Raw genomic sequence first — 22,111 nt, 5'->3', positions numbered from 1 at the left:
CTGTGAAAACAGCGAGGTTGTAATTGGTTTTCCAAACACAGCCTTTCCAATTCCACTTTGTTTTTATGTAATAAACAATGACGCATACGTTTCTGTTGGGACAGGCCATTTTTTATTATACGCTAATACACAAAAGGTTAGAAATTAAACTGGGAGAAATTATGTTTTTTTTTTGCTCAAGACTGCCCAGGTGAAAAAAAAGTATACTTTAGTATACTTCAAACATACTTAAATTTGTGAAAGTACACTTTAAGTATACTAACTATTAAGTGTACTACTATTAAGTATATCTGAAGTATACTAAAAATACACTTGTACCAATTTCGAAATTAGTACTTTAAACACACTTAAACATAATTGTACCAAAATACACTTTTAATATATTAAATCAAAGTAGGGCTGCACAGTGTGTTGGTAGAGCTGTTGCCTTGCAGCAAGAAGGTTCTGGGTTCGATTCCCGGCCCGGTCTTTCTGCATGGAGTTTGCATGTTCTCCCTGTGCATTCATGGGTTTTCTCCGGGTACTCCGGTTTCCCCCACAGTCCAAAAACATGACTGTCAGTTTAATTGGCCTCTCTAAATTGCTCCTGTGTGTGTGTGTGTGTGTGTGCATGGTTGTGTGTCCTGTGTGTCTCTGTGTTGCCCTGCGACAGACTGGCGACCTGTCCAGGGTGACCCCGCCTCTCGCCTGGAATGCTAGCTGGAGATAGGCACCAGCAACCCTCCCGACCCCACTGAGGGACAAGGGTGTAAAAAAATGGATGGATGAATAAAAGTATACCTTAAGTGAACAAAATATGAATGAATATGTATGAATTTTTAAGTGCCTTAATAAACTTTTACTATTTATTAAAATTGCATACAATAAAAAAAATGATAATCATGATGTAATTTTTTAAGAAAGTATCCAATCAATTTTCAGATGTGTGACGTAAAAACCTTTTAATCAACGGCATCAGTTCCAGTTCATACTCCAGACCAGATGGTGGCGGTATTGCACATTTTTATTTATTTAAAAACCGCCACGAAGAGAAGAAAAAACTTGAAGCAGGAAGATAACGGATGATGTTCAAATTCGCCATTTTTACTCGCATAATAATGTCTTAAAAGTAGAGAGGGCCTTGACAATAGTTACTAAGACGTCCTAGTCCGAGTTAGACGACAACACAACGGGACAACAACTGATGGAAATGAAATGTGTGTCACAAAAGGAGCCCGGAGGGACGAAGGCTGCTAACTTAGCACAGCTTGTGGATATTTGTGCTACATTTCAAGCTTCCAGTGCAGATTGTGAAAGAGGATTTAGTTTAATGAATCATATCAAAATAGCATCCAGAAATCGTGTTGAAGTGGAACATTTGGAACAGCTGATGCGCATAAAGTCAAAGCAAGATGCAGATGAAGCCATCAACCTGGACAAAGTGTACAGCCATTGGAGAAGTGAGAAGGACAGACGTGAAAAATAAGGTAAAATTAAAGTCAAATTTGTGCTTATTCTAGTGACATTTATTAAGATTTTTTATTTTTAAAAACTGTGTAATTAGATATTTTACAAAGAGTTACAGGAATTTACACTGTATCACAAGCTACAGCACATGTCAACATGTGAATGTTTTAATGTGAACAAAATGTTATGTCTGAAAGGTGAATATGCCTCATTTCTTCCAGAACAGGATCCTCAGCCAGGCCACAACTGGACCACATCCAGGCCAAAGCAACTCTTCACATGGGCAAAGCAGGACTCTTATACTCTCATAAGACACATAACATAACATGCTACACATCTCATGAACACCAACAAAATTTTTGTCTTTCATTTTAAGTAGGCCAAATCGCTTATATTAAAAGTAATCTAATTAAACAAAAATTGCTGCTGTGATTTGATTCTTTTAATAAGCCATGTAACTTGCTATGATTTTGAACAGGTGTGATGTGTGTGGTTACAGCGTGCACATCTGACGTTGCTCTCAGTGGTCCTCGGTGGGCTCAGGGAGCTTTTGTGTATGACACATGAAAAATTAGAGGGATCATTGCTGCTAAGTGTTGCTAGCTGGTGGTAAGTTCCTCATTATGCAACGCCGTGATCTCGGTTTTGCTTCGCTCTGAGAGTGTTTTTGATCTCGGTGACCTGGTGATGCAGACGACCTCCCTCCCAGGTCAGTCTAAACATCTGCAGCTAGTTCATCGCCTGCAGCTGAGACGTCCTTCAGCTTCAAGATAAAAATGAATGTTTTCCTCTGTGGAGCAACTGAATGATGAATGCAGTCTGGGATTGTCAGATCAGCCAGATGACACGTTCAGTGTTGCTGGATTTGTTTCATGCATGTCATTATTTTTATTTTCTTTTTTCTTTACTGCATAGTTATGAAGAGTCCTGCACTGTGTTCATGTTTGTTATCTGGATCATATTTGCTAAACATGCCCCAGATAACCACATCTATTCATCCAGCCAGCTGCTGCAGGAAAACACACTGAGAGTAACAGCCATGAGTCCCCAGAGCCCAGAAACACCTTCAGTATTTACATACTGAAAACCAAAAGCTAAACTACTGAGAAGTGAACCTGCCGATGTTAGCAGCTTAGTTACTGCCGTAGTTACAGGAGACGCTTGGTTAGGAGTTTAAAAAGAAAAAAGTGTCGGAATGAATGTGGAAGTGTCATTATTACTAAGTCAGATTTCAGGAGAACATTTATTTTAGATGAAAGAATAAATTATATGATTCACTTAAATGGACAGTGTCAAATAAAATCAAGTTTTTCGAGCTTTACATCATCAAAACATACCGTGACTCTTTCATGCATGTCTGAAAAAAAAATTCCTTTTTTTTAGGTCCTTTGGACCTAGATTCACCTTCAAGGAAGAAGCTCCTCCCCAGAGCTGCAGTTTCCAAGCTTCTGCCTCACAGAGCAGCCCTCCTCCGTGACTCAGCTCCTTCAGACTAGCCAGCAGCAATTAGCAAACACCTGGTGGAGCTCAGCTGAGCTCATTATAGGAGCTACTTCTCAGTGCAACCCCGGTAAAAATGTTGCTAAAGGGTTAATAGAGGAGCCATGCTGTGATGACTTCCTGAAGGCGGAGTTTCAGAAAGAGCAGGAGTTTCTTAAAGAGACAGAGACCCAATTTCAAGCCGTTAAATTAGGAAGTAAAATATATTTTGAGTCATATTTGACATATATAGCATTTTTATAACAGAAGTTACTTCGTTGTGCTATACACAGAATGATACTACAGAACAAAGTATCAGGTCCACTGGTTGCAAAAACAAACTCTAAAGTATTTGACCACTTCCTGAAATCCTCACCTAAAAGAAATTCACAGTTTCAGTGAGAATAAATCTAAAAATCATCCAAATGTCAGAATAACTGCAGAAACATTTTAAGCTTCAGCAGACGGTAGAAAACAGTGAGAACTCAGCTGCTTGTGTCTCCATCAGTGAAAGCTGCTGTGCAGGACCTGAGCAGTGTAGCACATGTGAACATAGAAACAACAGTACAGACCCCGAATGTCGTATATAATGATTCTATCAAGTTGCATAATCCTCTGAAATTATCTGAATCATGGGCTGCAGCGTTGAGTCGTTTTATTCTTTGCTGTCCGTCTCTGCTGGTCTGTTGTTGTTGTGAAGCTGCACAGATGTATTTTTCTGCTGATTCATCATCAGTCCGGTGTTGATTCCTAGTTCATGGGATGCATATTGATGGTTGATGGGAAAATACTAATATTAACATTATTCAGCTTACGTTTGCTTATTAAACGGTTACCTGGTATCTGAAACTTTGCAGTAAACTAATTCGTCTGAAGGTACACACTCATTAATCATTTTATCCTCACCATGTATGAAAATCAGGGAAATAAAATAAATTGAACAAACGTGTGTGGAACAGTGTGTATAAAAATAAATCCATCTTCTGCTGCTGCTTTTGGCTGCAGTAACTCCGGTTGTCTTTCCGATGTCTTCAGTAACTCTGAGGAATCTTAGCTCACCAGAAACGGGAAATAATTCAATGATTTTAATGTTTCTGGTTCCATTTCTGCAAAACAGGCTGAAATCACCATCAATCATGTCACCATATTCGGTTTATGCCAAACGTGTCTTTTGTTTTTGGTGCTCAAATAATGCAGTTTTGGACGCATCTTTTCGAGAAGACGGCTTTGGGTTTGTCTCTGGTTGCTCTGACATGTTTTTTTGGTTTTCTCGGAAAAATCAAAAGGTTTCCCATGATTTTTGTTTCAAAATGTAGGTTCTGGGAGAATATTTTAGGGCCTTTTCTTTTGTTTTCACTTCTTTTACAGCATATTTCTCATTGCTTTCAACTAGGATGCACTGATGGCAGCTTTCTGGCTTTGAAAATCCTGACCTGCCAATTCTGATTTTGGTCTATTTTTTTTTTGTCTGAAATGTTGCTAAATGAGCTGGAAATACTGGAGACATGAGCTGGTGGGTCGATCTGTCAGTCAAACCTCTCTAACAACAGAGCAAAGGAGGTCAGCGGTTGACCTCTAGACCTCTGCTGAGGTAGATCAGCTTCATATGTGAGTATTGGCTGATCACCGATCTCTCAAAATTAAGGAAATCTGCCGATTTATCGGTGCTCATATACATATACATGATTAATTTTTTTAAATTTACTTTTATATCATTTAAAGTATATCTATTAAAATGTTTCACACATTTTCATCTGACACCTTTCGAACACGTCGTACAGGTTTATTCTTAGAAACACCTCCATAACATCCATTTTCTTGCACCCTTGTCCCTCAGTGGGGTCAGGAGGGTTGCTGGTTCCTCTCCAGCTAATGTTCTGGGCGAGAGGCGGGGTCACACTGGACAGGTTGCCAGTCTGTCGCAGGGCAACACAGAGACACACAGGACAAACAACCATCCACACCTAAGGAGAATTTAGACAGACCAATTAACCTGACAGTCATGTTTTTGGACTGTGGGAGGAAACTGGAGTGCCTGGAGAAAACCACTGCATGCACAGGGAGAACATGCAGAAAGACCGGGGCTGGGAATCGAACCCAGAACCTTCTTGCTGCAAGGCAACAGCTCTACCAACTGCGCCTCAGTGCAGCCCCTCCGTAACATTTAAATGTTATTTAAATAAAAAAATGTTTTCAACATACCAATTATAACCCTTTCCAGATTGATGGACAGCAACATTTTAAAGCTCTAAAGTGGTTCAAAAGGCCGTTTTATCTTTTTGTCTTTAAATTTCACATTCTAACAGAAGAAGATCGTCCTCAGAAGCAGGAAGTGTGGACTTGACTGCATGAGAAGTGCTACGTTTTCTAAAAAGTTGCGGCTCATTAGCAGGGATAAAGTGTTTGCATGTCTCTGTCGGTATCAGCACACACCAGACATTGTGAGTTTCTTATCACGGCAGCAGCTTATCTGCTCCGTTCATGCTGCTGCTGCTGCTGCTGCATGTGTGCAGATGCAGCAAAGCCTCAGCATCCTGACACATCACACTTCATCATTTCACAGCATAGCATATGATGGTTAGCAAAAAAAAGAATAATATAACTCTGTATGGTATTATTAAGGTTAACATAGGAAGCCATGTTAAATATTCATTCATTATTTTTCATTTTATTTGTTTACAGTTTAAAATGAACATGTCAAATGTTGACATGAAGAAAAGTTTTGAATGAAAAGGAAGAGAAAAAAAATCTCACATCGCCTCGATAAGCTTCACTGGGTGATAAATTGTTCCAGTAATTATCGCGATAAACGATGATATTGTTGTTTTGAGACCACTTTCAGTTAATATATGGAGAATGATATGATAATGCAAGTTTGCCTTCTGAAAGAGTAATAACATTTTATTTTGTGATATTAAATATCCAAAATAAAACACAACAAAAAACTCACACAACCAAAACCATAGATAAAATGGATCATGATGTCTCTGCAAACTAAATTCACCTTCAAAAACTATCAACCATCAGGTTTGAAAACATTAAGCTCATTTGAATCGATTGTGTGATTTATTGATTGATTGCTCCTTTCGACAGTGATGCTTAATTTAACAGAAGGACATTATGGTGAAGTGTCTGAATTCATCCGTATTTTTCATTCATGCAGAVGGAAAAATCAAACGTGCGCGACCATGTTTACATATATTCGCATGTTTTAATGGAGGTTTGCTGCTTGGATCTGGTGCGTTCAGCTCCACGTCCATCGAGATGCATGAAGGAAACGCGGCTGGATCCTTCCCGTTTCCTAACATCTGGATCTGTTTCCGTCTACATTGTTTTCCTGAATCCATCTCACAACACGCGTCTGCAGGAAATTCATTAGCGCATGCTTCTTTTTTTTATCTGACGCAGCACAGACAACCTCGGCCGACCAGCACACGTTCAGCTGCGCTTGTTATCCCTGGAAAAATGCTTTCTGATTCTCAGACGGCATGTAGCTCTCTGTAGTTTAGAAGCAGAGATGGACAGACGCCTTTCAGCACTGCGGTTAATTGGAAAAGGTCTTAAAAACATGTGTGCAGCATTTGTGCTGCAGGAGAAAAATATTATGATTATAATTGTTTAAACTAGCATGACAACTTCATCAGATAATTTGGGTCTTTTATGTATTAAATATAATCCCCGATTGGCCGGAAGACATCTGTGGTTCCCAGATCCCAGAATCATTTTGCAAATCAAGCACTGCCAGCCTGCAGACGCTTATTATTAGAGGTGGAACCCAGTGACCTCTGGTGCTGTCTTGACTTTGAGTTGATTTATCGTTAGCTGCCATCATCCTGCATCACGTCTGTGGAAACAAACGAACAGGCAGAAAAATTTACTTTTTTGTTGCCATTTCTGCTTAAAGTTGGTATGTTGGTAGTCGCCCTTAGTAACAGCTGTTGTTGCAGGTTGTAATCAGAGATGGATGATAATGTAAACACGCAGAATATGACTATTTCTTTTTCACTCCTCTTAGCCACATGACCAAAACTTACTGCTGCGGGTTTTCTCAAAATAAAAACTTGTTTCTTGTACCTGAAAATGACTAGAATCTTTTGAGTCAATCCATTTAGTCTCTAAATGTTTTTTGAGGATTGTGCCTAATTAGCATAAAGATTCAAATCTCATAGAAAATTGAAAAAAAAAGTAACTACATCTTGATTTCGAGATTTAACTGTTTCATTTGAAAAGACGGTGCTAGCTGAATGTCTGTTTAACGGTTTTCACATTAAAATATTCACTGCGGCCTCATCAGCCTTTCCTGCGACAGACTTGGAAACCTTTGAGACTAACACTGCTAGCTGTAGCAATGTTATGTGAAAACAGTTTAAAAAAACGCAGCTAAAAACAAATCTCCACATCCTGTGGTGTTTACATGCTAGCTAGCATTAGCGCTGAAGAAAAGCTAGCTGCTAAATGAAGTTTGAAAATAATCTACTAAAATAAGAGCACAAGGCTTTTTGTAATAGACATAGAACAACAGTTAGTAACAATAACAATTTTATCCTAATTACTGCAAAACCACTCATACAGATATAAAAAATAAATATAATCTGTTGAAGAAAACAGAAGATAAGACGCTCCTGCTAATTCTGCTAACACCCACAATGTACCTGGAATTTATCTGTTGAACAAATCAAAACCACGTTCCTCCACTCTGTCAACTTTGACCGACCTTGAGATTTATGAATGCTCAGAAACACAGAGGTTGGTATTATGATGAAAATGTTTTGTGGAAGAAGGTATCCAGGTTGTCGTTTTGCATATTTGTCATTAACTTGTCCTACAGTCTCACCAGGCTAATGAAGGCCTCCATTACTGGATCATGGTTCCCATAAAACGGTTTGTTAAAGACATACTGTACTGCATTTACTATAATGAGTTGTTTTACTTCCAAAACCCAACAATGATGAAATACATAAATGTAATAAAATACGCAATAACCATCAAAGTCAGATCTGCTCATTCGCCGACAGTGTGACGGGGGTTTGGCTGCAGAGCTGCAGTCCAGATTTTTTACTTCCATATGTTTCTCATGCAATCCAAAAGCACAACATATGCTTTTTGGGGGGAATATGTTTTTTCTTACAGATTGAATTTGTCCTCCTCCTGTTTATTTAAGCTGACTTGCACTCATTAATGGGCGGAAGATTAAAAGGTTCCACTCTGGCCAAGGTTTCTGAAGAAATGCAGAACTACAGCGTGATTCGCAACATCAGCGTTCAAATCTTGATGCGGGACAGGAAAGGTGGATGTTGGAAGCCGCACAGCATTCCAGCCGCGGCCTCATCAGAGTGCCCAGCTCTGGGTTTGACCCTCAGGATGAGCGAACACACACACACACACACAGCGGAGGAGACACGTCATCACACCGCTTTCCAGACCCGCATTCTGACACACTTATTTGCACCGTGTCCTGTTATTAATTACTAATTTGGSCATTTTTTAACATTTTCTTGTTGTGTCATCTGGAGATCAGACCTGCTTCTATTGATCCAGGGTTCATACGAAACTGTAAGTTTGGGCTTCAAAGGAAGAGCTGAACCCGAACGTCCCTGACGATCTGTCGGCCGTTGTGCGTCCACACATGGCCGTAGAATGAGCTCTTCAAAGACGTTTCTTTTTTCAAACTCAGCAGCAGCCCCATGTGCTCGGCGTGATGTTTCTCAGCCACTTTTGTGCTCCAAAGGTTTCACGAACACCATTACTGTCAATCAGAGTAAAATAGGCTGAACACCAGTGAATGTCACAGATTTTAGATTAAAAAAAACAAACATGTTACAAGCCATGTTTCTTAGACATACCAACCACTTTTCCTCACTTTTGTCTTCTACTAATCCGCCATTTTGCATTTTTTGATGCATTTAGTTTCCTTTCAGTTCTCCATCCCATCAGAGTTCATCGTCTGTGATGGTGCTGCCAACGATTAAACGTCGTCTTCATGTTTCTTCCTGTTTTTTTTTCTATCTACATTCATTTTTGGTATGAGGAAATTCTGTTAATGACATCACAAGAAACGATAAGCTGCGTTTCCATTACGAATGTCAGCTAGGCTTTCTCAATATTCCGCTAATGTTGAAAAACTATTTAGCAACTGCGATATTTAAATTGGACAAGAACCGCAACTAAAGTCACAAGTGAATCTTTTTGTTCACGCCATTATTCATGGAGAAAAAAATAAACATTCTGCCATCATCCTCCTACCACTTCCTGTCGTCTTCTTCGTGGTTTCTGCCAGTAGTTGATCACGTGACTCGTGCAATCTGCTGCGTTTCCTTGGATAGAAAACCTCTTTAATAATAATGTTTGATACGTTATTAGAATGTATGTGTGACTGAATTAACATTTTTATAAAATGCTTTGAGGTGACAGAAGTGACGCTACATAAATAAACTGAATCATTTTTATAGGGCGCAACATTTCAATGCATCCAGTAAACTGGATTCCAGTTAAAAATAAAAAATTTTCTCACTCCTCAGTGTGAATGAAACCGGCTGAAGACATTTTTGCCTCTGTGTTGGGATCGGGTAGTCCCGGCCCGTCACCCGGGGAGCTCCATTAAAGATGGACTCGCTCGTCCTTCCTCCCTCTCCTCCCTCACTCCGAGTTAATCCGAGTTTAGATTAAAAATGGCTGAAAAGGAGACGCCGAGGAGGGTCAGAGTGGTCAGCAGGGGGAGGAGGGAGCGGCTTTAATCAGCACTTCTTCCCTTCCCGGAACATGACTCAGTTTTCTGCAAAGCGAAGGTGAGACCAGTGGAAAAATCACTCTGAATGCAACACCTGCTGTTTGTCCCGCTAATGCAGACACCGCCATGTCTCTACCGCCACGGTGACGTCGGGCTTTTTCTCACAAACATCTACGTCACATTAAGGATTTTTTTTTCTCAAGTGCAACGTAAATAAAACAGATGTAAGCAAAGAAATGTTGRCATTTGGGTGCTAATTTTCAAAATGTACTTTAGTCACAACAGTTTTGCTTGACGTGGTTTGGACCAGATGTTAGAGACGTGAGCATATATTTGTAGTAGTAGTGATTTCTACTTTAAATACGGTCTAAAGTTAAATTAGCGCAAACTTGTCTTGTTTTTAGGTCAGCTAGAATTAATCACAGTTTGGAAACCTCTAATAGGATGATGAACACAGATACAAATGTGTGCAAAAACCTGTTGATGTTCCGCTAATGTCGGAAAGGGTTGCGGTGTTTTTTTGTTTTTAAATCTCGTGAATAACTTTGTTCACGCGATAAAACATTTCAAAACATGCTGAGTCGTCATCCTCCAACTACTTCCTGTCGTCTTCTTCATCTTTTCCTCTGGTTGTAACATCCGGTAAGGAAGCCCAAAAGGTTCGACCCAAGTCATACAGTTTAAAAAACAATTTATCCCTCATACTCACCACATGTATGTAAACGTTAGATTTTAAGGAAAGTCACCAAAAAAAATAAATCTCTAAAAAATGTTCTCGCCAAGTTTTCTGGCATTTAGCAAATAGAAATGATTTGGATAATTTTGTCCAACCTAAAACATGTGTAGTTTGGTCTGACTTAGCCTCAGACAATGAGAAAAAATAAGTGTGAATGCATTTTGATCCTGCGTATGTAAACTTCTGGTTTCATTGAGGCCATTAAGGACGGCCTTCATTAAAACTCGTCTTCATTTCTTCCAGTGAGTCACGGTGGGCGTAGAACTGAGTGCTCCTCCGTTTCCAGCCACAGCAGACGAGAACTGGAGAAGAACTGGAGCAGACATCAAACATCCTGCAGTATTCACATAGTAAGTGTATCCTTTAAATCTGCTGCTGCTTTTTTCCCGTCTGAATCAAAGCTCATTCATGAACTAAGCACGGCAGCAGTCAGATTTTCTTTTAAATTTTGGGGTTTTGTAAGATCCTGAACAATCTTTAGCAGAGAAGAACAGGATTGAAAATGATTTTTAAGCAAATATTAATTATTAATATTGGGAGCAGAGAGCGAGCATTTGCTGCAAAACATGGTTTAGATATATAAAAAAAAAAACAGAGACAAAATGATTACAAATATAAAGCAGCACTAAAATCCCAGAAAAGTAAACACTTCAGCTTTAAAATCCAATGTTTTTGGGACGCTTCAATCTAGATAATTTTTTTTTCTTTTGGTGGATAAAGTTTTTATTAGATTATTAATAGATGTTTTAGAACTTCAGAGTGCCTAGTAAAGAAATGGCTGAAGATTTGCTTTGTGCATTTTCAATTAATTACTAATAATCAGGTGTAGCCGAGGTCAAATTCAATTTCACAAAAAAAATCTACTTAAGGCAGAGGAGCTCGATTTTCCCCCAGATTCTCAAATTTTGCTGTCACTACATAGTGACAGTTTCAACAAGTATGTTAACAAATATACACTGCTCAAAAAAAATAAAGGCAACACTTTAACATTTAAGTGAACACTGAAGTGTTCCCTTTATTTTTTTTAGCAGTATATATATATTTTCATAAAAGTTATATATATATATATATATATATTTTTATATATATATATACTGCAGCTTTAAGTCAGTAAAAATCAGTATAAAAAGTCAGTATAAATCCTGGTTACGTAGATTGATGTCAGCAGCTTTGTTAAATATTTATGCTGAATATGAATTATTTTTAAACCCACTACATGCTAGCTTTAGCTTTAGTAGACATTTGTCACATTTAAGTGTTAAAACTGATGACAGTTTTTACCTAGCAGTTTCTAATAAAAATTAAAAATGATGATCTGTAACTGGTAAATTACCACCTAGCATATTGTACATAGTTCATATCATATGACAGCCTGCTTTTCTAATGATTAAGTTCTTCACTTTTTGAAATGGATTGACCAAGCAGGAAACGGTAGAAGCTCACTGTTTGACTTGAATGCATCACTTTCATTCCAAGGACAAAACCATTCATTTTTCTGTGTCTCCAATGTTAGATTTTGTCACTGCACCTTTAAGAATTAAATATTTAAAGTTAAGACAAAAATCAGGTTAGAAGAAAACAAACATCAGCATCTCAAAAATCGTATTTTCTTCAGTTACCATTGTTTCTGTGTTTTGCCTCCAATTATCACAATAAAGAATCCAGACGCTTTGATGAAAGTCAAGGATTTTTAATCAGAAAATTAAAAAAAAAAGATCCAAACAGAAAAGAAGAGACTTCCTTCAGACCCTGAAAGCTTTGGACAGTCTGAATCAACAACAATAAAATGACAGATACATTTATAAAAACAAAAAGATCACATTTCCATAAAGTCGAAAATTGGCTCAGCTAAACATCATATGAGAAAATCCCGGTTCTGCCGACGGCTTGTGAAGCGAGTGATTGTAAAACGGATCTTCCTCMAACACCTCCACTTCTTCTCATTTACGTTTCCTTTCATACGAACAAACACTTTAGCTAGAAGGCTACGTTTTTATCGTAAACCTTTGGTTCGTAAATGAGCAGGTTAGCATCGTCTCCTACGATGAATCTCTTGCAGAGTTTCTGAGTTTCATCCGTTCTGAAATGAGGATGTTTGCAGGAAGGAGAATCACCCTGAGAGGCTCGAGCCTTTCCAACGGAGCTGAAACGAAATGAAAATACCTGGATGGCGAGAAATGAGCTGTAGTCCAACAGACGGTGATGAAAGTTCACACAAAAGCAGGGATCCTAAAAAAGCTCCACAATTATAAAGGGAGAGTTTAGATTTTGACTTTAAACAGAGGCTATCATCAGTAATCGTTCTCAAACTTGTGTTGACGTTGTAGCCGATATCAAACCGTTTGATGAGCTGAGATTCGTCTGACAAGAGGAGGAAGTTTGTATTTGTGCAGCAGCGTCGAAAGGCAGCACGGTTCCTCTGCTTTTCCGACTCCTCGCAGCAACGCGGAGCACAGCTGGCTGTTAAAGCGGCAACAAACTTAATGGTTTCTTGTAAAAGTGCAGCAGCAGCAGTATGTTCCGTAAAGACAAACATTTTCACTTTGACTGAATGAAAGGAGCTAAAACAGGTCGTGATTTTTACTGCCTGTTGGCTTTCACAGCTCTGACTTACTCGGTTCGCTGCAAACACAGGGACACTGAAAAAACGAAATCTTACCAAGTAATTTTAGTCTAGTTTCTAGTGCTAGTATCTTAGTGCACATGAAATAAGACAAAACTAACTTACAAGTAAGTTTTCAGCCAGATATAGGAGTTATTTAGGTTATAAGGATTTAAGTCCTTAATATTGATAAGAACTACAGTAGCTCCACTTTTTTCACTTTAAACATGGGAAAAATGTTTTGTTATAAGTAAAATGTTAATTCTATGTTAAGTAAAATGGTACTTATATATTAATTTTGTTACATTTCAAGTGTCCTAAGATATTTACATTAGAAACTAGACCAAAAATACTTGGTAAGTTTTGTGTTCTTACCGACGATGCATTCACAAAACCTCACATCTGAAAATCTAAACTATTTCTTTACCGAACGAACAGAAAACATGGAACCAAAACGGTTTAATCAGTGGAGGACGAAAACTGAGAAAACCAGAGAAATTATAACATGGTTAGTTTTAGAAGTAAGAAAACAATAGTGAACGGTACTTTTCTTATGGATGGTGGGTACATCAAGAGACAAAGTTGAATTTCTACAAATAAAATCACTTATTTGGAAAAAAAAGGAAAAATCCCGTGTGTTTAAATAAATAGGTAGTTTTATGGGATTTCTTTTACAAACCTGATTCAGTTTGTAAGATATAAACAGTATTTACAATTCAGGAAGTAATCAGTCTCAGTTTTCCCTCAAGAAAACTCTATTGTTAAGGTTTTTTTTCCTGCTAATATCACTCCTGATAACACTCCGTTTTAACTTTGCATCAATTTCTTCAGCTAGAGATTTCGCTTATTTTCCATTGATCGGTTCTGATTAGTGATCAGGATGTTAAATGAATTAGAAAACATGATGTACGAATGGGAACAATCTTGTCAATTCTTGGCTCTGACCGTTTAATGATGAACGGAGCTAAATTAATTCAGAAAACCTGCAAAACACAGGAGAGTGCAGCGATGGTTCGCCTTCCAGTAGAGATTTACCAGAAAAATGACCAAAAATGAATATTTTCACGCCTATATGGATATGAAATAAGAAAAAAAAAGTTTTGTTTGTTTTGTTGGACTTAAGTCTACCATGAAAATATGCATGTTAGCTTGTGCAACAAGGGCAACAGACGTCCTCTTTATCCTCGTATTCATTAGTTTACACGAAGAGCTACGCATTGAAACTCTTGCATTACTGCAGTAATCAGTCGGGGGAGAAAAAAAACTTGTGGGATAAATGTTTATTTATTGACTCATTTTACTCTAAACGCTGACAGACGTGCAGCGTTTCGTCGGCTGCCTTTCAGTTCAAACACGAAACGTTTTTTAAGACCAACAAGATTTCAGCGCAGCAGCTGGACAGCAGCGAGTCTGAAAACGCTGCCAGCATATTAAAGAGTTCATGTCCGGGACTTAACCTCTGATTTACATGTACATGACTGATGAAAAGTTACTGCTTCAACTTTATGTTGCCTTCTGCCCCACAGATTTAAGCTCCTCTTGTTGTCATAGCGACTTACTGCATTGAATAGTGAAACTTGCAGCCGGTAAATTCAGCTACCAGCTGGATAAGGTCTGTGATTTTACATGAAGTCAAAGGTTTTGTGACTTGACTCTTTATTTGCTTTGGAGAAAATATGTAAAAAAAAAAAAAAAAAGACTTTAAGCGAGAAATAATCCAGAAACTACCCCGGACCGACAAACGGTCGCTGCCGCTGACCTGAGACGACTCTCTTCGTACGATTTTGGCGGGAAAACGTCAACAGGGAGATTTTCCCCGCCGCGGTTCACAGCCTGATGGAGTTTGTGAGTTCAGACCGCTCAGGCAGTCTGACGTCCATTAATAGGTTCCCCTTAGTGGGGCTGAATTCACGGCGTCCGCCTAGCAAAGAGGTCCAGCTGGCGTCCTGTCACAGACCAGAAGCCTCGTTGGGATGGTTCGGTCCGCTTACCTGAGAGAGGAGAGAAGACAGACTCGGTGTAATTTCCTTAGAGCAGAGTTTCTCATAGTTAAAGAAAACAAACTTCAGATGCTTTAGGAGACATAAAGATTTTCTTTCAGGCTGAAGAAAGCCCACCATAAATAATTATTTTATTTTAGGTGTTAAGATGCAGTTAGTCAACGTGGGGTGAGTGCTGCCTTCACAATGCAAGGTCCAGCACCGGATCTAGATCTGCGTGCCGGCGGCATGCTATGTGTACAAACACACATGCTATGTGTGTTTGTACGACTCTGAAAAGAAGCTGAAAAATATTCCTGCAGACATGAATTCCTGTAATCATGCAAGTAGTCCTGGCCCACTAGGGTGTGACAGCGGGCCACCAGCACAGCATCGCTAGAAATCTGCGGTAGGTTTCTACCGCGTTTCTACCGCATGGCCTACCTACATGCGGTAGACATGGCCTACCGCATGTAGGTAGGCCATGTCTACCTGACCAGGCCATGTCTACTTGGTTTAGGTAGACATGGCCGTCTACCTAAACCAGGGGTCTCAAAGTCCTGTCCTCTAGGGCCTCAAACTCCTGTCCTCTAGGGCCAACCTTTTGGTGTCTCTCTGCTTTAGTACACTTGGCTACAATATTAGCTCATTAGCAGAGCTCTGTAGAGCTTGACTGCAATCTACTGAGGCAGTTTCACTATTTAATTAAAGTGTGTAGGACAAGAAACATCTACAAGTTGGATAACTCTGGCCCTCAGGTACATAACCCAGGTGAGAAGGTCTGCTGATCAATTTCACAATTCACTACCAAGGACAACCCAACTAGATGCTTCCTGCTAAGAGACAAAGGAGATTGTTAGACACCTGAGCATGTTCTAAAGTGACCTCTGGGTATTGGAGAGTCGGCCACTGGCCGTTGTGTATTACAGAACAGAGGTGTTTTTTTTTTTTCTTTTATGTTGAAAAAGCTCCAACTTGGGACAAAAAAGAAGGAATATGCTAAGTGTATGTGCTGTAACCTTTACAAGGCACCAATGGCTGTAGTCCCAAAGCAAACGTTCTGTTGTCCTAAAGGAAGAATGTTGCTGGTTTTGGTCAGTTAATGACGGAAGTTGAAAAAATAAGCAAAATCATCCTTAGCTTTTCATTTTTGTCTTTGCCACAATGATGAACAAAGTGTTGGGGTTGGGTTGTTGTTTTTTTTAATATTGTTTTAATGAAACTCTATCCCAAGCCTTTGTATCAAAGGAAGAGGACCTGATCTTCAGTGACAGTGCTATTTTTTAAATGGTTTCAGCTTCCCAGGTTGCTTTCCAGGAAAACGACAGCGACCAGGGTTAGCAGAACTACTTGTAATCCTTTCACTCTGGATTGAGGCGTGACTGGTGAAATATCAGCTGAGTTTAAAGGAGAAAATAATAAATAGCTAGTTTTTAATCGGTAAGTGTCTAAGTGGAGTGATTCTGGTTACCGTCCTCTGCCTCGGTCCATGACGTGTGCTGTGCCTCGGCCAAGCCTTACACATGAAAAACCAAAAACAGCGCTTCTGTCCGGATCGAAGGTGGAATCTTTTCCGTATACGAAGAATGCCGGAGGACTTTGTGGGGGCAAATGATGTACAACCAGACCAGTATGGATCTGAACCGACAGCTGGATGTCCAGAATCAAGTTATCAGGATGACTTTTTTTTGTTGGCAATATTGAGTGTTAAAAATAACTGTATGAATATTTTTTTTTTTGTTTTTTGAGGGGGACAGTTTTACAACAAGCATATTTTATGACAAGCGGCCGAAATGGGTTTCCTCTGCAGGGTGGCTGGGCTCTCCCTTAGAGAAGCTCGGTCATCCGGGAGGGACTCAGAGTAGAGCCGCTGCTCCTCCACGTCGAGAGGAGCCAGTTGAGGTGGCTCGGGCATCTGGTCAGGATGCCTCCTGGACGCCTCCCTGGTGAGGTGTTCCGGGCACGTCCCACCAGGAGGAGGCCTCGGGGAAGACCCAGAACACGCTGGAGGGACTATGTCTCTCGGCTGGCCTGGGAACACCTTGGGATTCCCCCAGAGGAGCTGGAAGAAGTGGCTGGGGAGAGGGAAGTCTGGGTCTCCCTTCTGAAGCTGCTGCCATCGCGACCCGACCCCGGATAAGCGGAAGAAAATGGATGGATGGATATTTTATGATTTTCATTCAGCTCAAGCACACTTTTCAGTTCTCCTTTGAGCTCTGGATGTAAAAATTCAGCCTAGCTTCTGTGCTGGTTGCAATTCAACATGTGTTGACCTTCTAAAATCATGAACTCGCTCTGCTCACCGCATCTGGTTCAACTTCCCGCTGCAGGATCCACTGTCCACTCCCCACTGGAGTGACGGCTGAACTCAGATTGCAGTTGTACGACTGCTTGTGTTTGTTTTAGACATTCGGCGGAGATGAAGGAGATCAAAAGGCATCTACTCTGGCTTAAAACTCTGAGAAAACATCTTGTTTACCTACAGATGTGTTCTGATTCTCTTCCAAGCCGTGTCTGCGCTCAGACTGACGGACGCTTGTGAAGGGCAGGATTGGTTTATGACCGCTCGTTTGGTTTTTTGCAGATGATGCTCTCCTACTTGTATGACTGGAACTGAGCATGTTTACTTTTTCACACGTTCTGATATTAAACCCTGCTTTTATAACTCGTTGTAATTGTTCTAAATGTCTAAAGAATATATTTTTTGTCGCTCAATCAAAATGTTTTACTGAAGAAATAAGACATGAGTAGTAGAGGAAGCCTTTTTTTGCTAAACTGGATCAGATGTCACAACATCTCAATAAAGGATAAACACAAAGGAACATAAACACACAATCTTTTTTTCCTTTTTGGTCAAAAATAACAAGGAACTACTTTGCGGATTCCTGTTAAGGACTTGATTTGACGCGGTTCGGGAACCGATGCAGAACGCTCTGGGCTTCGTCATCCTAATTGGATGTGGAGGCAAGCTGATTAATAAGTGACATTTTTAGAAAAGCAAGCATGTATTACTCCAATCAATCGCTGATTTTTTTCCCCCCCGTCATCTCAGAGGAATATCAAACTGAGATAAAAGCGCGCTCAGAAGTGCCTGGAATTAAACGCACATGGGTGTAAACACATTACAGAGCTCGGCCTTGGAGACCCAGCAGAAAAATCAGTGTCGAATTAGGGTTGCATTAAATTACAGTAAATGGAGAGCGGATGTTCGCCCTGGGTGACTCAAAACATAGGCTTGTTTAACGTTATTAAATTAGAATGTACTATAAATTGCGGACTTCCCTTGCCTCGTTCCATTTGGAAAACCAAGGAAGTGAACCTGTTCCAATGTAAGGATTGGGCTCCAGCTACACATTTCTCTGACTAAACCCGACTCACCCGGTCTGGTGGTGTTAGGGTTTACAGTTTGTGTAAATTCATAGCCAAAGAGGAGGATATAAGGGCAGAAGTCTCATTAGTTCAGGTTAGAAAGCAAAGCGTTTCCGTTTGAAGCCTCTGAACAGTTCAGACGATCACCAGATCCAGATCTGACTGCCTTCATCGGCCATTTAGGAAAATAAAACAAAACAAAAAATGTGGTTTGTATTTTCAAGCCAAAGGAATGTGGACAGAACGGAGAGGAGGAAAAGAGAAAAAGCTTTGAAGTTGATGTAAGATACCAACAAGAGCTGGTAAATTTACAGATTTCCTAATTTCTGAGCTTTTTTAAATGTTTCAGGTCATTGAGCTACATCAAACACAAAATGTAGTTTTATTGGGGAGAAATCTATCCAAACCAACATGACCCTGTGTACGAAAAGTTATCACCCACCAAGCATTTCAGGAAAGAACAGCGGGCCTACAGGCAAGCACGGGGGTGGCAGTATGATGGATGGGGAACAATCAGCTATAAATAATGAAAACATTAATGATTAATGGTGGCTATGGATCCGGACAATAATCTGAAACACATCAAGTATTCCACCTCTGAATGAAAAGGAATAAAACTGAGTGTCCTAGTCAAAGTATTTATTTTTTCACAGAGGTCCGGGTTGATTTGAATAACTTTTTACCCCTTAATAAATAATAATTAAAAAACATCATTTTGAAAATATTTAACTCTCTGACATTAAATTTTTATTTAATCTGGAAATGATTTAAAGGTACAGTATATAACTAAAACTTATATTTAAAAAAAATAGTTTTTTTTTTTTTACATATTTATTATAACTGTCACCATGTCATCATAGTGTAACATGAGACAGATAATTTGTGAATGGATCAATCTCCTCCACCTTCCTCCTGATGGATACTCCTGCCATCTGAGGAAATGCACCAAAAACAACCAATCACAGCCAGGTGGCGGGTCTTAGCGCTGTCAATCAGTCTAACGTATGCTGCTAAATGTGCTAATGACAGAGAAACAACTTACTGTTGGAGAAAAACAGTTTTTTCCACCATTATCTGTGGTTGTGCTAGCTAGCCTTAGCACTCACAACAGGATTCATTCACAGCAGTGTAGCAGAGAGCGGGAAGTAAAGGAGTGATTGACAGCGCTAAGACCCGCCTCCTGGCTCTGATTGGTTGTTTCTTGTTAGTGGGAGATGGAGGAGCTTGATTTTTTTATTTTTTTAAATGTTTTTACACATCCTCTGCCTCATACCATACTGACAGTTTCAACAAATATGCAAGAAACATTTTTATATAATCTACATACTGCAGTTTTATGTGTGGGGAAAAAATTAAAATTAACAGGTGGCAAATAGATTTTCCCACTACTGGACTAATATAAAAATTATCTACAGAGTTTTCCTCTAAAACAGTTTATAAAGACCAGATTCACATTTTCTCCGTGTGAAGCGGTCTCGGCGCGCGTCCTTACTCGTGCGTCGTACTCCAGGACAAACGGAGGAATGTCGATCTGCTCGGGTTTGATGCAGGTGAAGAGCTGCGGCAGGTTGTCCAGGTAACGGACCTTCTCCTTCAGGCCCGACACGCTGAAGGTGGTGAAGAACCAGGTGGAGACCTGCGCAGTGTGTGGACACAACGACAACAACGACAGGGTCACGGATGGTGTTTCGTGTTTATTTGGAGCTACTGAGATTGTTAACCCACCACAACGGAAGATAAACTAAAGCCAGGTTTCTAAAGAAAACAACAGAAGTCGATTAAATCTGATGACCCTTTAATGATCCTAACAAAAGCCTGGCCGTTTGCAAAAGCACAGCGGTTCTTCTAAACAATGAAGAAACGGACATAAACCAGAACCCACTCATGCTGGAACGTCCTTTGCCAAAAAGGCAAATATTTAGAAGTACAACATTTTGTGTGTTGACTGCGGTAAACATCTAAGTGTAACGGAAGCAAAGCAGATTGTCTAATAAAACTACATTTGGCAAAACGGTGAAACTTTGTTGAACAACAACTTTATTCACAACTTAGGTTAGATTTAAGTTAATAAGGTCGATATCAGCCCCTCAATATCAGGATTACAGGTGAAATTTAGCTGTTGCCATTGAGTTTATTAATTAAATAAACTTAGTTTTGTTTTATGCTTGAGGTTAAACTGAAAAACTTCTAAATACGCAGAATCTTTTAGACTTTTTTTCTTTAGCAGATGTTATATGATTAAAGTTTGTTTCTCAGACTTGGACCAAATTATGACATAGTATTATGGTCAGACAAAAACAATAATAATAAAAGTATGAGAATAAAGTAAAATAATTACAAGAATAAACTTGTACAAAAATAAAGTCATTATAATACGAGGATAAAGTCTTAACATTATGAGAATAAAATCATATAGTATTACAAGAATAAGGTTGAAATAATACAAGAATAAAATTATAATAATATGTCAAATAGGAAATATTTTTCACTGCAAAAAAAAAAAGTTATTGTGCAGAAACTAAAGAAGCGTCACACGTCTCTTAGTAAAACTACTGTTGCTAGGCTACGACTGGCATCATGTCTGAGCGTCGGGGCAGAAACACAACAGTGTTATTGTGGTGCTAGTCACTAAAATGTTGCTTTAATAGTTGTGATTAAAGTGTTTATTAAAAGAGAAAACCTGCATACTTTAAAAACTATCGTAACCTGGAACTAATAAATGTAGTGGATGACCTTATCCTCTGTTTTTGTTTTTTTTAATCGCACTGTTGTAGATTTTTTCCTCCAAATCAACACCACCTCCACCATAAGGCATCAACAAATTAGAAAGCTTTGCAGAAAGTTCCAACAGCTAAAAAAAGAAAAAAAAAAGTGCCATGAAGGCGCTGACTCCTACCTTTGAGCGAAACGTTGGATGTACAAAATAAAAGGCCCTCAGATTCTTTTTATACCTGCAACACAGCAAAAACAGCAGAGATGAGACAGAATCCGTCTCATTCAGCATAATACATCTCGCTTTTAAAGTAAAAAAAAAAAAAGGAATCAGTGTGAACTTGGAAATTGTGGAAAGGATGAGATAATGACTAATATATAAAAAAAAAACATGTGCAAAGTGAAGTCACTGTAGCTGTGCTTCTAAAAGTGTGGGTTTGAGGTCCAAAAACCACAAATTTTCCCAACAGTCAGCTCCAACCTGTCCATCAGCGATGAAACAATTACCACACAGTCATACAAAACACCAGCCTTCCCACAGAGACCACTGTCTGTGTTACTCACTGAAAATGTACAATAACGTGTTAAAAAAGTGTGACAAATGAGTACAGACGGACATAAAATAGGCCGCTCCACATAATGGCCTCTGGCCAAGGTCCTAATACCAAGTTATGTCATTTTAAAATTAAAGCGGCTTCCCAATTCTCCCAGCAATTAGAGACACATGTTTGGTCAAAAAGTGTCCACATATCAGGTCCACGGGCCAGAACAGGAATCAGCCGTGTGAGCTCAGCCGATGTTTTGGTAACCATGAGTACTTGGGAGGGAGGGGGGGGGGGAGTCAGAGAAAGCGATCAGTCATCAACAAATGCAGCAATAAGAACAGATACAGAACAAACGTGGCCATTGTTGAGGCTGAATTGCTGAAAAGTTGATAAAAACCCTCAAACATGACGACAATCAGCCAACAGCCACACATCTTTCTCATTAACGTGATTCACAAGACAGCTGAGTTCCTTTGTTCCGCCTAGCTGGACTTGATTCATCGTCTTATGACATCT

At 39.4% G+C, this 22,111-nt stretch overlaps 1 protein-coding gene across 1 annotated transcript in view; it reads right to left on the bottom strand.

Moving 5' to 3' along the window:
* Positions 1–12,062: 12,062 nt before the first annotated feature.
* Positions 12,063–22,111, bottom strand: part of gdap2 (ganglioside induced differentiation associated protein 2) — a 48,697-nt gene continuing 38,648 nt past the window's right edge. Inside the window, exons 12-14 of the mRNA XM_017309027.1 lie at positions 21,235–21,289; positions 19,831–19,974; positions 12,063–14,981 (exon numbers count right to left, since the gene is read on the bottom strand). Coding sequence (XP_017164516.1) covers positions 14,940–14,981; positions 19,831–19,974; positions 21,235–21,289 — 241 coding nt within the window. The 3' untranslated portion in view covers positions 12,063–14,939. The remainder of the gene's footprint in view (positions 14,982–19,830; positions 19,975–21,234; positions 21,290–22,111) is intronic.

This window comes from Poecilia reticulata, linkage group LG2 (assembly GCF_000633615.1).
Source record: "Poecilia reticulata strain Guanapo linkage group LG2, Guppy_female_1.0+MT, whole genome shotgun sequence".
NCBI classification, from domain to species: Eukaryota; Metazoa; Chordata; class Actinopteri; order Cyprinodontiformes; family Poeciliidae; genus Poecilia; species Poecilia reticulata.
Note: the sequence above shows the minus strand (reverse complement) of the source record. Positions and strands in the feature narration are given on the sequence as shown.